General features: G+C 45.7%; 1 protein-coding gene across 1 annotated transcript in view; it reads left to right on the top strand.

Annotated features, from left to right (window-relative positions):
* C14H4orf50 (chromosome 14 C4orf50 homolog) overlaps window positions 1-14,262 on the top strand; it is a 59,751-nt gene that overhangs the window by 26,713 nt on the left and 18,776 nt on the right. Inside the window, exons 8-10 of the mRNA XM_072737804.1 lie at window positions 5,326-5,478; window positions 10,161-10,217; window positions 13,113-13,295. Of these exons, the coding sequence (XP_072593905.1) occupies window positions 5,326-5,478; window positions 10,161-10,217; window positions 13,113-13,295 (393 nt within the window). The remainder of the gene's footprint in view (window positions 1-5,325; window positions 5,479-10,160; window positions 10,218-13,112; window positions 13,296-14,262) is intronic.

Below are 14,262 nucleotides of genomic sequence, written 5' to 3'. Positions count from 1 at the left end.
TTATTTATGAGACACATGCAGACTTACAATTATGTTTTACTGACTTGACTCTTTGATCGTGATGAAAAGTCCCTCATTACCTCTCACGCTTCTTGCCCAGATTGCACTTTGTCTGATATTGAAGTGATCACACCAGTTTTGTTCCCTTTGTGTTTTCATGGAATCCAACTTCTTTTATACCATCTACCCTTTTGTGTTCAACTTATGGGCATCTTTATATTGAAAGAGTGTTTCTTTGAAACAGCATGTGGTTGGTTTACTTGGCTGAATTTTACAACCTCTGCTTTGCAGTTGAGGTGTTTGGTTCATGTACATTTTGTACGCGTGATGATAGAATAAGTGTTTGTCTCCCTTCTTACTATATGTTTTCTTTGTTCTGTTCTATTTCTCCTTTCTTGCCTTTGTTTTTGGTATTAATAAATATTTTCTATTATTCCTTTTTCTGCTCCATTAGCTCATTCTGCTATACATTTTAGTATCATTCCCTCAGTGCTTACCCTAGAGATTTCAAAATGTACCTATTAATTATTTAAATGTACCTTAAATTAGTGCTTTTACCATGTAATATGGAAATTCCAAATACATTAATAATTATTAATAAATAATGCAAAAATTTTAATAGTTTATCCTCACTCTTTCTTCTTTTCCTCATCTTTGTCATACATATTACATCTATATATGATAAACTTCGTAAGGCGTTGTTACTATTGTTATTCCAAACAAGAATGATCTTCTGCATTTATCCAGATCCCCTCATGCTCCTGAGCTGTGCATTCTTGCTCCCACCCCTGGGGATCTGTTTTCCTTCTGCCTAAAGAGCTTTGCCATTTCTCATAGTAAGGATCTGCTGGTGATGAATTCTCTCATATTTCTTTTTATGAAAACAAACTTCAACTTCTATTTTTAAGAGATTTTTTTCCCCGGCTAGATTCAGAATTTTAGGTAGGCAGGTATTTCCCCCTCTTTTGGCACTTTGCAGATCTCATTGCGTTTACCTTCTGGCTCCCATAGTTTCTGTTCAAAATTGGTTGTTTTTATCATGATTTTTTTGTTTGGTTTTGTTTTCATGAAATAAGTATGTTATTTTATCTCTGACTGCTTTCAAGATTTCCTTCTTATCTTTGGTTTTTGGCAATTTGACTGTGATGTGCCTGGTGTGATTTTATGTGTATTGATCCTGCTTGGATTTTTCTGAGCTTCTTAAAATTGTATATTCAAGTCTTGTATCATATTTGGAGAATTTTTTGTCATTATTTATTCAGATATTTTGTTCTGTCCTATTTTTCTCTTGTTTCCTAGAATCTAGACTTTTTGATTATATCCCAAAAGTTTCTTTTGAAACTTTTTTCTCCTTTTTTTCATCTTTGTGCATTAGTTTGAATTGTCTATCAACCTGTTGTTTAGTTCACTTCTGTTCTGTTGTCTTATCTGCTGATAATTCCATCCAATGAGTTCTGAATTTCATTTGTTATCTTTTGTGACTCTAGAATATCCATTTTATCCTTTCTAAGAGATTCAGATTCTTTATTGAAATACTCTGTCTTTTCACTCACTTTGTCGATCTTTCCTATATTTTTAAAAATATATAATCAGTGTTATTTTGAAGGTCTTGTCTGCTAATGCCAATATCTGTATTATCCCTGGGTCTGTTTTTATTGGCTGTTTTATTTCTTGGTTAAGTCCCATTTTCCAGCTTCTTCACATGTCCAGTAATTTAAAAAAAAAATTCTATGTTGGACATCATGTAGATATGTTGCAGAGACTCCTGGTTATTATCTCCACCAGAGAATGCTGAGTGCCTTTTGTTCTGGCAGGTGGTGGAATAATCAGCAGATGGTGTCATTCCTGTGCAGGGATATGTTAGTTTTGGCCTAGTCCTAGAGTCTGATTTTCCTCCTAAAGTGTGGACCTTGCTTCCAGGGCATGGCCTTTCCATGACAGCGGTTGACTCCCCTGAGCATTCACTGAGGATACCCAATTTGGGCTCAGCCAGAAATCTGCCATCTTGGCAGCAGTGGGTGACCTCTGAAGTCTCTTCAGCAATAGGCAGGCCAGCTTCTCTTCGCTTAGGACTCCGAGTCCTGCACTGTGCTGCCCAGCTTAGGACTCAGCCAAGGACCCAAGGGGGCATTTCTAGGGCAGTACCTGGCTCTCTCCTTTCTGTTATTTTGTTCCACAGACCCAGATATCAGAGCACCTCTGAATTCCAGCCTTTGAGTACCCCATCTAGCAGGAACACCACTCTCAGCTTGGGTTCCACTTCTGACCCATGGTTTGGTAAAATGCTCCAGAGAGAAAACAAGGAAGAATGTGGAGCTCAACTTGATGTGCATTCTTTTCCTCAAGGACTGTGGCCCTGCCTTGGCTGCCATTCAGTGTTTGCAAAGAATTGTGCATTTCTCCATATTTTATTGTTGTCCAATCTCAGCTAGTCAGACCTAGTAGAAACTGGACTCTGAGGAGAGGAATACTGAGCTGAGCATTTCAAGGTGGGAAGGGGGTGGTGGATGAAGAGCTTTTCAGGCAGAGAGGGAAGCACATGGCCAGGTCCTGAGCCTGGTTTGTTGGAAAGATAGAAAGTAGCCAGTGTGTTGGGATCACATGGGCAAGGGTAGGGTATGTTGTGAGATGAGGTAGGGCTCAGATGGCCTGTAAGTCCCAGTTATGACCCCATCTAAATGCAGCAAGGGGGCTTTTAAATAGGAGAACAACATGGTTCAATTTCTTTTGTAAAAAGATCACTGTCTCCTGTGAGGAAAAGGGCTGGAGCGGGGTGCAGAGGAACAGTCAAAACAACTTTACAGTCAAGGGATGATGCCAAGGTATGAAGCCAGAGTGGAGGAATTTGGAACTAAAAGAAGGGAGGATTCCAGATAAAAACCAGGGTTCAAAGAAATGAGGTTTGTTGATGACAGGAGGCAGAAACAAGAAAGCTTCCCCTTTCCATCATCCCAAGTCACAAACTTGATCATGTTGCTATTTTACTTAAAATCCTTCTGTCTCTTCCTCTTGTACATGATGTGAAATCCATCCCAATTCCGTCTGGTGAATTCTAATCCAGGCCTAGGGAGCCTTAGCTATTGCTGTTTATGTCCCACCCTCCTCCACCCATCGGCATCCTTGCTCTGCTCCCCCTCTACCCCAGTGTTCTCCTGGGAACTGCAGCTCATCCTTGTGGTCTCCTTTTGCAGGGCAGCTCCTCCCAGTCTTGCTGGATGGGCTCAGTGCGGAGATGTGACGCCATTTCCATAGCTTGTCATTGATCATGGTGGGAACATTTACACCGTGGGAATCAGCAAATGGTACAGATTCCGGTGCCCATCCACCAGCCCAGAGAGCAGTTGTGATACATTTGCCACCCACCACCCCCATGGCCATGGATGCCTGGTTTAGTGCCTTCCAGCTTCCCCTCACTATGCTGTGCCGAGCTGCCTATTTCTCTGTCAATGTTCCCCACCAGATAGAATTCCCTGAGGTCCATATGCACCATGTCTCTCAGCCCAGGTGGAGCGTGTGGCCAGAGCCTGTGCCAATCATGCGTGTTTGGGAGCAAGTGGATTATAGGGCCGTTCACAAGACCATTGGGTGGTCCCATGAGGCAGGCAGGGCTGGCCCTCATCCCATATGTTCATTCTCTTTAGAAATGTACTGGGGGTACTCTTTTAGGATCTTTGGGGCGAACTCTTCATCTAAGTCACTGGGGAGGGGATGCAGTGAAGACACCAAACTTCCCAGAAAGGCCAACTTGTTTTGCAAGTCTTAGAGCTGGATTTCATGAAACCATCCGGAGCACCCATCTGTTCTTGACAGCGCCCGGCCTGTGTATCTCAGGCCCACGCTCTGTGAATTTCTATTAATTAGAAGAAAGCCACATTCTGCTCTTGGATTTCTTTACTAACGAGGAGGAGGCCTCTTCAGCCGCGAAGCACGTTGATTCTGTCCTTACACCATCCTCTCTCTCCTCTCCCAGCAGAATGGCTCAGGCCCTGCCTCCCGGCTCACACCCAGGCCAAGAGCACAAGCAGAGATGACCTTCACAGGCCTCAAATTCCCAAGCAGCTGCTTTAAATGAAGGGTGGTTTGCCATAGCAGAGAAAGGGAATCTGAGAAGCCTCTGAGCCTCTGAGCTTCTGGGCAAACCAGAGCCCAGTACTGCTCCTTTGTAGGCCACCTTAGCATATGAATTGGTTGTTTAAAGATTCTCAGGCCCTGGCTGCAGAAACTCCCCCTCTGCTAAACTCAGAGGTCTGTCTCAGAGGTCTGTCCCAGAGTTCTGTGGGTGTTTATGACAGCCCCAATTACAGCAGCAAAGTTTTAGAATGACCTGAGCATTCAGCATGCCACAGAATGCTCCATGTATGCTAACAACGGTGTTTTCAACATTATTTTGCAATATGGAAAAATGTTCCTGACATGGTATTGAGGGATAAAAACTGGATACCAAAGATATAAACTATATGTTAAATGTTATATAGAGAAAATACATGTGCGTATGTATGTGTATATATGCACGCCTGTGTGCAAGTGTGTATAGAAGTTATTAAAAAATAGAACTTTAGAATACAGAACCACTGGGGGCAGTAACATCACTCCTATTTAACCACCCCTCCCAAAGTGCCAAATCACTTCTCTTTCCCATTTTTCTGCCTCCCAGAAATTCCCCATGACATCCATATGAAACCCACTCATGTCTGACCCAAAAAGAGTGAGTGACTATTTTTAACTGATTTAAGAAAAATGCTCAGGGAAAAATGCAATATCTTCTGTTTTATATAAACAGATCATGCTTTAATGTAATAAGCATCTCATAATTGGATTTGAACCTTAAGTTCCATTCATTATACTTTTTTTTAGCAGAGTGGTGACCGAAATCTATTGAAACAGATTCTAGAATGCCATGCCATTTTGCATATTTTTGAAAATATGTGCCAAAGATATATATATATATATCTGAATATATATATACATTTTATATATATATATATGAAAATCACATTCTAGACTGTTATTCTATGATTCTCCAGACCCTCCCCAACACCAACACACTCAAAAAGCCAACATGGGCCACATGCTCACACGTGCCCATACATAAGGGCATAGCAAAGAACTGGAAAAAATATACGGATAATAACAACAGTTATTCTGGTTACTAGGATTTGGGGTGACTTATTTCTGTGACTTCATTTTCTAGAATTTTTGACTTGAGAAAAAAAATGTAAGGTGAAAAAAATTAAGAAGGAAAATGGGTCCTCTGGTTTGCTAAGGCAAATTACTTGCAAAATAAGGTAACCTAAGCGTTTCATTTCGATCTGGTGATTTCCACAGCTGCAGGACCTGGAGGCGGACACCCCCAGGGAGGACCTGAGTCTGCAAGTCCAGCAGCTCCGGCACCAGGGGCTGACCCTGCAATGTCAGCTCAGAGACCTGACGTCAGCCTACCGGGAAGCCACCTGCCTCCGGGACCAGCTCAAGAGCGAGGTAGGCTGGAGCCACACTTCCTTTCCCGCCTAATGAAATGTTCCCACGCTCCAGGGAGTTGTGGGAATGGAAAAAAGAATCAGGCAAGCTCTCACCATTCCCTGCGATTTGGTAGTATTTATTAGATTTCCAAAGTAAAGAGCAGTATGGGGAAAGAAGGGAGGCTTGTAATCCCTCCCCTCAGCTAAATTCTCTTCCATCTGAAGCTAGGAATACATGTGGTTTTCTAGAAAGTCTAACTAGTTTTCAAATGTTACATAAATAAAAGTCCTTCCTCTGTAGGAGTGAAGTGAGTGTGATTTTATCAAAGGGCAGAAAGATCCTTGTGGATTTGAGAAAGTGTCCATTACCTTATCTGTGATGATGGAGACGTGAACTTTCGGGGGTGATAAAATGGCACAGAACATAGTGAACACAGTAAGAGTAGAACTAGAGATATCTGAGTAAGGTTGGTAGATTGTATCAATAAAATTGATATTATAGAGTTGTAATATACTATAGTTTTGCAAAATGTTCCCCTTGGGGGAAACAGGGCAAAGGATACAAGGGATTTCTTTGTGTCTTTCTTACAACTACATGTAGATCTATAATTATCTCATTTTTTAAAATGCAAAAAAAAAAAAAGAATAATAATCCCTTCTCCCTTTGACTCCAACCCCTTCTGAGCTCCAGCATTTTTTTCAACCCTATCTACTCGGATTCAGTGTATCTGTGGATGTGTATGCATATTTGAAGTTATACCATACAAAAATATTCTGCATCTTGATTTTCTCATTTAAAAAGATTTTTTTTTTAAAAGATTTTATTTATTCAGGACACCTGAGTGGCTCAGTGGTTGAGCATCTGCCTTTGACTCAGGTCTTGATCCTGGGGTCCTGGGATCAAGTTCCTCACTGGGCTCCCTGCAGGGAGCCTGCCTGTGTCTCTGCCTATGTCTCTGCCTCTCTCTCTGTGTCTCTCATGAACATAAAAAACCCAAAGATTTTATTTATTCATTTAAGAGAGAATGAGCTAAAGAGAACATAAGTGGAGAGAGGGAGAAACAGGTTCTCTGCAAGCAGGGAACTGCATGCGGGGCTCAATCCCAAGTCCCCGGGATCATGACCTGAGCCAAAGGCAACTGAGCCACTGAAGGACCCCGCTGATTTTCTCATTTAACAGAAAATCTTGATGTTTCCATATCAACACATACAAACTGACCTCATTTTTAAAAAATCTTCCTATTATTTTTTCATAAGGCCAAAACATAACTTACTTAATCAATTTTTTGTGAAAATCCAAATTGTTTCTGTTTCTTTCTCTCTCTCTTTTTAAAAGATTTTATTTACTTATTTATTTATGAGAGAGAGAGAGAGAGAGAGAGGCAGAGACCTAGGCAGAGGGAGAAGCAGGCTTCATGCAGGGAGCCTGATGTGGGACTCAATCCGGGATCCTGGGATCACACCCTAAGCCAAAGGCAGATGCTCAATGGCTAAGCCACCCAGACATCCCTTTTATTTATTTATTTTTTAAAGATTATTGCTTCTGTTTCTTTGCTTTATAAACAAAGCTTAGTGAACATTTCTATGTCTCTGTATTGGGATATGTTTCTGCTACATAGTCAAAGGGTAAAATTCTAGAAAATAATTACTGGGTCAAAGGATATGTGTGTAATTAACTTTGATACATAACGGCAAATAACCCTCCAGAGTGGCTGCATCATTTAGGCTTCCTCCGGGAATAAATGAGTGTACATGTTTGCCTGTGCTTGTTACCCTGAATGTTATCACATTTTACATGTTTTTGACAAGCTGATGGATGAAAACTACACCACCAACATTGTGATGTAATCTCTGGCTCCTTTCCCGTGCATTCTTTGTATAATCAGATGCACTATACTTAAGAGTTTCATGTCTGTGTTGCTTTCTAGACTTTGTGCCCAATATTTTTTTTGCCTATATGGTAATCTTTTAAGTGGATATGATTTTCATTCACCTGTTGTTGGATCTGGGGTCATTTCCATTAATTTATATATTATTTTTTTATGGGATTACTGATCCAGAGTGGGGGTAGTGTTGATTCTGAATACATATTGCAGAGTGCCTTCCCAGTGCTGGCACCCACTTCCAAAGCCCAGGCAGTGAACAGGGAATATTCCTCACCATGCCCTCAGCCAGCAAGGGGGCTGTTAGGACTTTTTTCTCCTGTCTCTCACTGATTTGTGAAAAATATAACTCCAGTTGCACATGTTAGGGCTTTTTACCATACCCAATATCTTCTGAAATCTGTTTTTCGTTATTTTCAATGTTTTTTCTTTCTTTCTGTTCTTCAGTTTGGATATTTCTTTCTAACCCATCTTCCAGTTAATACTCTCCAGCGGAGTCAGATTTACTTATAAACTCATTGTTTTTGTTCTTGGTTTCAGGTGATGTATTTTGCAGTCCTAGAATTTCCACTTGGCTCTTTTTTAAAGAGATTTTGTTTACTTATTAGAGAGAGAGAGAGAGCAAGAGAAAGAGAAAGAACACACACACAAGTAGGGGCAGGGACAAAGGGAGAGGGAGAAGCAGGCTCCCTGCTGAACAGAGAGCCCCATGCAGGGCCTTATCCCAGGACCCCCAGATCACGACCTGAGCCAAAGGTAGATCCTTCACTGACTGAGCCATGAGCCACCCAGGCATCCCTCCATTTGGTTCTTTTTTCATTTTCATTTTATTTTACCTTTTCTTTTTTTTTTTTTTTTTTTTTTTTTAGATTGAGAGCAAGTGAGAACATAAGTGGGGGAGGAGTGAAGCAGAGGGAGAGAGAGAGAATCTCAAGCAGACTCCTTGCTGACATGGAGCCCAACGTGGGGGTCAGTCTCACAACCCTGAGATCATGACCTGAGCCAAAATCAAGAGTCAGACACTTAACCAACTGAGCCAGCGAGGCAATTCCCACTGCTTGCCATTTGGTTCTTTTTTTTATAGGTTTCCATTCTCTGATGAAATTCTTGTAATATAATGAGGGAGCATATCAACCATAGTTACATGAAGGCTGGTCTCCGATAGCTCCATTCTCCATTCCCACTGGCTTAGACAGAGGCCCCAACCTCTCCATGAGCTTGCCAACATCCACTACTGACTAGAGATAACCATCTCAGTGAACATGAAGTTGGGAGCTCTGTGGGGTTTGGTTTGCTTTTCCCTGGTGGCTGATGGTATTGAGCATCTTTTCATGTGCTTACTGGCCATTTATCTATCTTCCTTCGGAGAAATGACCATTCATTTCTTTGTCCATTTGCAACTGGGTGGTTTATTTCTTTGTTTTCAAGAGGGAAGAGTCTATATGCATTCTAGATACGAATCCCATATTAGGTATGTGGTTGCCAAATATTTTCTCCCATCTGTTGTCTTTTCACGTTCTCCTCATTCACTTTTTCATTGCAAATGCCCCGGCACTCAGGGCGCAGCAACACATTCGTGCTGTTTCCTAAACCGAAGCAGAGAGAAGTTTGAATCCAAGCCTGCAAATATTATTGAGTGCCTTTTGAATAGAAGACAGTCTGCTTGGAGCTGGCATTTTACACTTTGAATACATTCAGAAAGGTGAATCCTATACATGCCAAAATAGCTGTATAGGAACGTGCGTCCAAGCCTTGTTCGGAAAGCAAAGAAACAATATACATTTTCGTAAAGAATCGGTGAAACATTATATTTCAGCCTCCTGCTGAAATATATAAGATTTTAAAAGGACGTGATCGGTTTATATGTATTGGCACAGAAACAACACCACGATTGTAAATTTAATGACAAAACCAAGATGTAAAAACATTCAAATAGTGCAGTTTCGTCTGTGTGTATACATGTGTAGGCTTTCGATTGTGAAGATGTAGGGTGAAACCTGTGTTAGAGATCAGAAGAGATGGGGAGGAGGAAGGAGGATTTTTGTTGGTGTAGCTTTCTTGTACTGATGACAGAGGAAATGAGAGTGAAGGAGAAGTATTCCTAGAACGGCCGTCTTATTCTAGGGTCAGCAATTCAGGCAGGACTGGGCTGGGGAGCCGTGCTCCACAAAGCATCAACGGGGATGACTCGCTGGTGGTTGAGCTGCGTGTGGGGCTCGGCTGGAAGGTCCAGGGTGGCTTTACTCACGTGCACATGCCTGGTGCCTCTGCCAGATAGCAACAAGGGTTCACATTCGAGGAGCGTTAACTGACCTTCCGAGCACTTTATAGGAAAACAATTCACAGAGTCCTCGCTATAATCCTCTGCTAACTGGGTGGACACTAATATTACCCCCACTTTGCAGATGAGAAGACTGAGGCAGAAAGAGAAGTGATTTGCACAGGTCAAGTTCTAGTGAGTGGCTGAGCCAGGGTTAGGAGCCAGGGTTAGGAGGATTAGGTGTCTGGCTCAGATTCCCCAGAGGTTTAACACAGCACTTAAAAAAACTCCGCAGGAAAAAAACAAAAAACTCTGCGGGGGGGGGGGGGGGGGGCACAGCTGCAGTCCGGCAGCTCATTCTTTGTGCTCAGAGCATCCTTCCTCCCCTGGTGTTGCTCAGCCAGTGATGGGGAAGGCCCCTGTTCCCCCCTGAGCACCCCTGTGGGAAAAGGGCCCTGGAGCCAACCCCTCCGAGCCCACTCGCCTGGGGAGGCGCTGGCTGTGACCGGGGCTGTGACCGGGGGCCCAGCTTTGTCAGACACATTGGTTTTCTTTCAGCTGCATGAACTTCGGAAAAAGCAACACGAGGCAAATTTCGCTGTGGCTCCTTTGAAGGTAATGTGTCCGTGAGATCAATGTGAAATGTCTCTTTCGAACAACTAGAGCTCGCGTTTTCCCTATTCTACACGTAGTCCATCTTTATTATTTAAAAAAAACAAAAACAAAACAAAACAAAACAAAAAAAAACAACCTGGGAAGAAGAGCAATTGCATCCCAAATTCCCATTTGAATCTAGCGTTTTCATGTATTTTCTTCCAGAGTATTTCGCGTGTGTCTGAGATCCCACCACCCCTACATGTCCATGTCCTGCTTTTCCTCCCCAAGAATAGCCCAGAAGTGCCCTTGCTCGGTCAGGTCGGCTGCCCATCCTGCCCCCTCCTTCCATCTTTTGCATCTTGTATATGAACGCCCTGATGGGGATGCCTGGGTGGCTCAGTGGTTGAGCATCTGCCTTCAGCTCAGGGCATGAGCCTGGGGTCCTGGGATCGAGTCCCGCTTCGGGCTCCCCACTGGGAGCCTGCTTCTCCCTCTGCCTGTGTCTCTGCCTCTCTCTGGGTCTCTCATAAATAAATAGATAAAATCTTTTAAAAAAAACAAACAAAACAAAGCAAAAAACAACAACAACAAAAAACACTGTGATGCTCATTTTTTATTAGAAAGCTTTCCCCCACATAGCCAGAGATCTCTTTAGGCCAGACTCCCAGAAGTGGCATTACAGGCCCAAATATCCTTTGCCATTCAGACGTGTACTTTCTTTGAGACGACACATGGCACCTCAGACATGGCACCTGGATTTGGGAAGTGGACCTAGAGGGCCTGCCCTTCCTGTCCAGTCCCCAGGCAGGGTGTAGAGGGGGCCATGGGCCCCACTAACTCACTGACCTTACCCGCTCTGGGGCCTTGGTTTCCATTGGTTTTGTTTTTTTTGTTGTTGTTGTTGTTGTTGTTGTTGTTTTAAAAAAAAATTATTTATTTATTTGAGAGAGAGTGAGTAAGAGAGAGCACAAGCCGGGTGAGGGGTGAGGGGCTCCCCGCTGAGCAGGGAGCCCAATGCTGATTCTGGGCTCAATCCTGGGACTCTGGGATCATGACCTGAGGTGAAGGCAGGTGTTTAACGACTGAGCCACTCAGGTACCCTGAGGGGCCTCAGTTTCCTTAGATGTTAAGTTAGAAGCATGAGCCCTGCAATCCCTCTCCCACCCAGAGTTCCCATGTCTGTCGGAGGTTCAGGTGTCCAAGGCTGTGACTTGAAGCGTCAGTCATTCCCATCACAGCTTGTTCCGACACTGCATGGACATCGGCGGTGGAAACATAAACTGTAACGTCCTATGAAAACGTGAAGCTTCCAAGCTCCGCACTCTTGTTTTTGTCAATTCCTTGTACTTTTACTTAAAGGAGGACAGGACCATAATCTCCTGTAAACTACAAAGCCTGCCATATGCCAGATCCTCCACACAAATTTTGTTCTAAGGTCCACAAGCAACATGTCAGGAAGGGGGAGCATGAGCCCCACTTGACAGATGGGGAAGCTGAGGCTCACGGAGGAAGTGACCTACCCATGGTCACACAGAGCTACTCGGTAGCAGAGCCATGACTTGAACCCAGCTCTGTCTGATGCCAAAGGCTCCCCTCAGCCACACTGTCCTCCAGGAGATCAGGTGCATGAAGAGCCCGGTAGAGTCACCGTCACCATCAACAAGGCCTCCTTCTCTGTGGGGAGAGAACTCCCCCTCCGTGGGGAACTGCACATACGATGGTCAACTGATGCTGGCTGAATGCATGAGGCCCTGATGTTTTGGGGTGGTGTGATCCAGGGGACCTGGAGAGCCCCACCTAAGTGCGCTGAGAGCCCAGCCTCCGAGTCAGACCGCCCTCCTGCCCTGCCTGCCTGCCAGGACTGGGCACCCAAGCACCACTGCCTAGGGGATGCTCCCCCGCCTCTGGGTTGGGCTGGGCAGGAAGCCCTGGCAGGAAGGGATCCTCACCTCCTCCTCTGGTGGAGCAGAAGGGCACAAAGGGAGGGAAGGAGACTCACCCGGGGCCACCCTTGAATGATGAGAGTCTGTCACCTCCTCCCGACATACACAGACGTGGGAGGTCATTACATGGTGGGAGGGTTGCTCACTCATACCATTCAGGTAACAAATCCCTCCCCAGGGTCATGCTGTGCCCAGTGGTGGCACAGTGATGGTACAGGGGTCCAGGGCAGTGTCAGCTTTGACCTGAGGAGTTCTCAGGCTGTACAGGAGACAGACCCACAAATATAAAAATGATCCATCAGGATAGAAGGAAACTGGGAGCCGGGCACAGAGGGACACCAGAGCCTTTTACCCTGGTGCCCCTAACAACGTCCACTGGGCAGATGAGCAAGTGGAGGTGTAGAGGGGAGCTTGGTCACAGAGCTGGTCAGTGGTGGAGTCCACACTCTTGACCTCTGATCCTGGGCCCCGTATCCAGAGTCCTTGGGGACGCAGGGAAGCAGGGGAAGCAGTGTGGCTACTTGTTTTCTTTTCTTTTCTTTTCTTTTCTTTTCTTTTCTTTTCTTTTCTTTTCTTTTCTTTTCTTTCTTTCTTTCTTTCTTTCTTTCTTTTCTTTCTTCCTTTCTTTGATTTTATTTATTCATTCACGAGAAACACAGAGAGGCAGAGACACAGGCTAGGGGAGAAGCAGGTTCCCTGAGAAAAGCCTGATGCGGGACTCGATCCCAGGACCCGGGATCATGACCTGAGCCAAAGGCAGATGCTCAACCACTGAGCCACCCAGGGGCCCCAGCTACTTGTTTTCAAACCTGGTTCTGGCTTCTGGGTGCAGGGAGAGGGCTGAGTGAAGGCAGTGCTGGGGGACGCAGAGCAGGAACCCACTGCCCAGAGCCCGGTTCAGCCGTCCAGCCCCCGAGGGTGCCCTCCATCCATGGACTCACCTGCTGTGTCTCCGCTCCCGCCCTGTCAGGCCAAGCTGGCTTCCCTGGTTCAGAAGTGCCGGGAGAGGAACCACCTGATCACACACCTACTGCAGGAGCTGCGTAGACACGGGCTGGCGAATCACCTGCTCTCTGAGACGGCGCAGAGCATGGTCGACGATGTGGCACTGGCCGAGTACGCGGCCACCTTCCTGGCTCCGGGGCTCCCACAGGTAGTTTCCACGGGCTTGCGCTGTCCCTCTTCCTGGGGGAGCCGTGGGCACACGGGCTTCCTGTCCCCCTGCCTGACCTGAACTGTCCCTCCGTCCCTCTGTCCGCTGACCCCACTCAGGACATGCCCAAGACCCCTGCTCTGTGCTGGCAACGTGTCCTGGCTGGTGCAGGAAGGCGATCCGGGCGGGCATCCTTACCCTCCAAGTGTTCACAACACAGTGCAGGACACACACACACACACACACACACACACACACATTCACACACCGTTAGTTCCGGGTCCTACAAGCACCGAGACATTTGTTTCACCAGATGGTTCTTTCACATGTGCCTCAGGGCCTTAGCACGCACCGCTTCCTCTGGCAGGATTCTTGCCTGTCCCGTAGCCTCCTACCCATACTTCTGGACACTGTTCCCGTGTGACCTCATCCAGGCAGCGTTCCCTGACTCCCAGGGACCACAGAGTTAGCACATCCTCTGTCCTCCGTGGCACATCGGAGGGATCCTCCCCTGCTGCTGTGGGAGCCTTGTGGGCACCTCTCTGTTGGGGCCAGAGCAGCTCCGTAACCATCTCTGTCTCCCTAGTGCCGGGCACGGAGAAGCTGTTCAGGGAATATTTGTTGAATGAATGGCATCGGGAACTAATGGCATGAGGATCTCCTCTCCTCACTGTCATCCAAAGAGGAAACAGGCCCAGAGAGGTTGGGAGGCTCACTCGAGGTCACACAGCCCCCAGGCAGTGTGGAAGGTCTTGGGTGCATGTTCTCACCCCCGGTCTGGCTGTGAACAGCAGCGCCAGGGTCTATGCTCGTGGTATGAGGGTGCCCAGCTGAGGCTGCCCCCAGCCCCACACACGGGGGACAAGCCAGCAATACCCCCACCAAACGCAGCTCCTGAGGGTGTGAGGGCGAGATGCAGCTCCTGTTGTGGACGCAGCAGGCTCTGTTTTCCACATGCTCACTTGGC

This window comes from Vulpes vulpes, chromosome 14, assembly GCF_048418805.1.
Source record: "Vulpes vulpes isolate BD-2025 chromosome 14, VulVul3, whole genome shotgun sequence".
In the NCBI taxonomy this organism is placed as follows: Eukaryota; Metazoa; Chordata; class Mammalia; order Carnivora; family Canidae; genus Vulpes; species Vulpes vulpes.
Note: the sequence above shows the minus strand (reverse complement) of the source record. Positions and strands in the feature narration are given on the sequence as shown.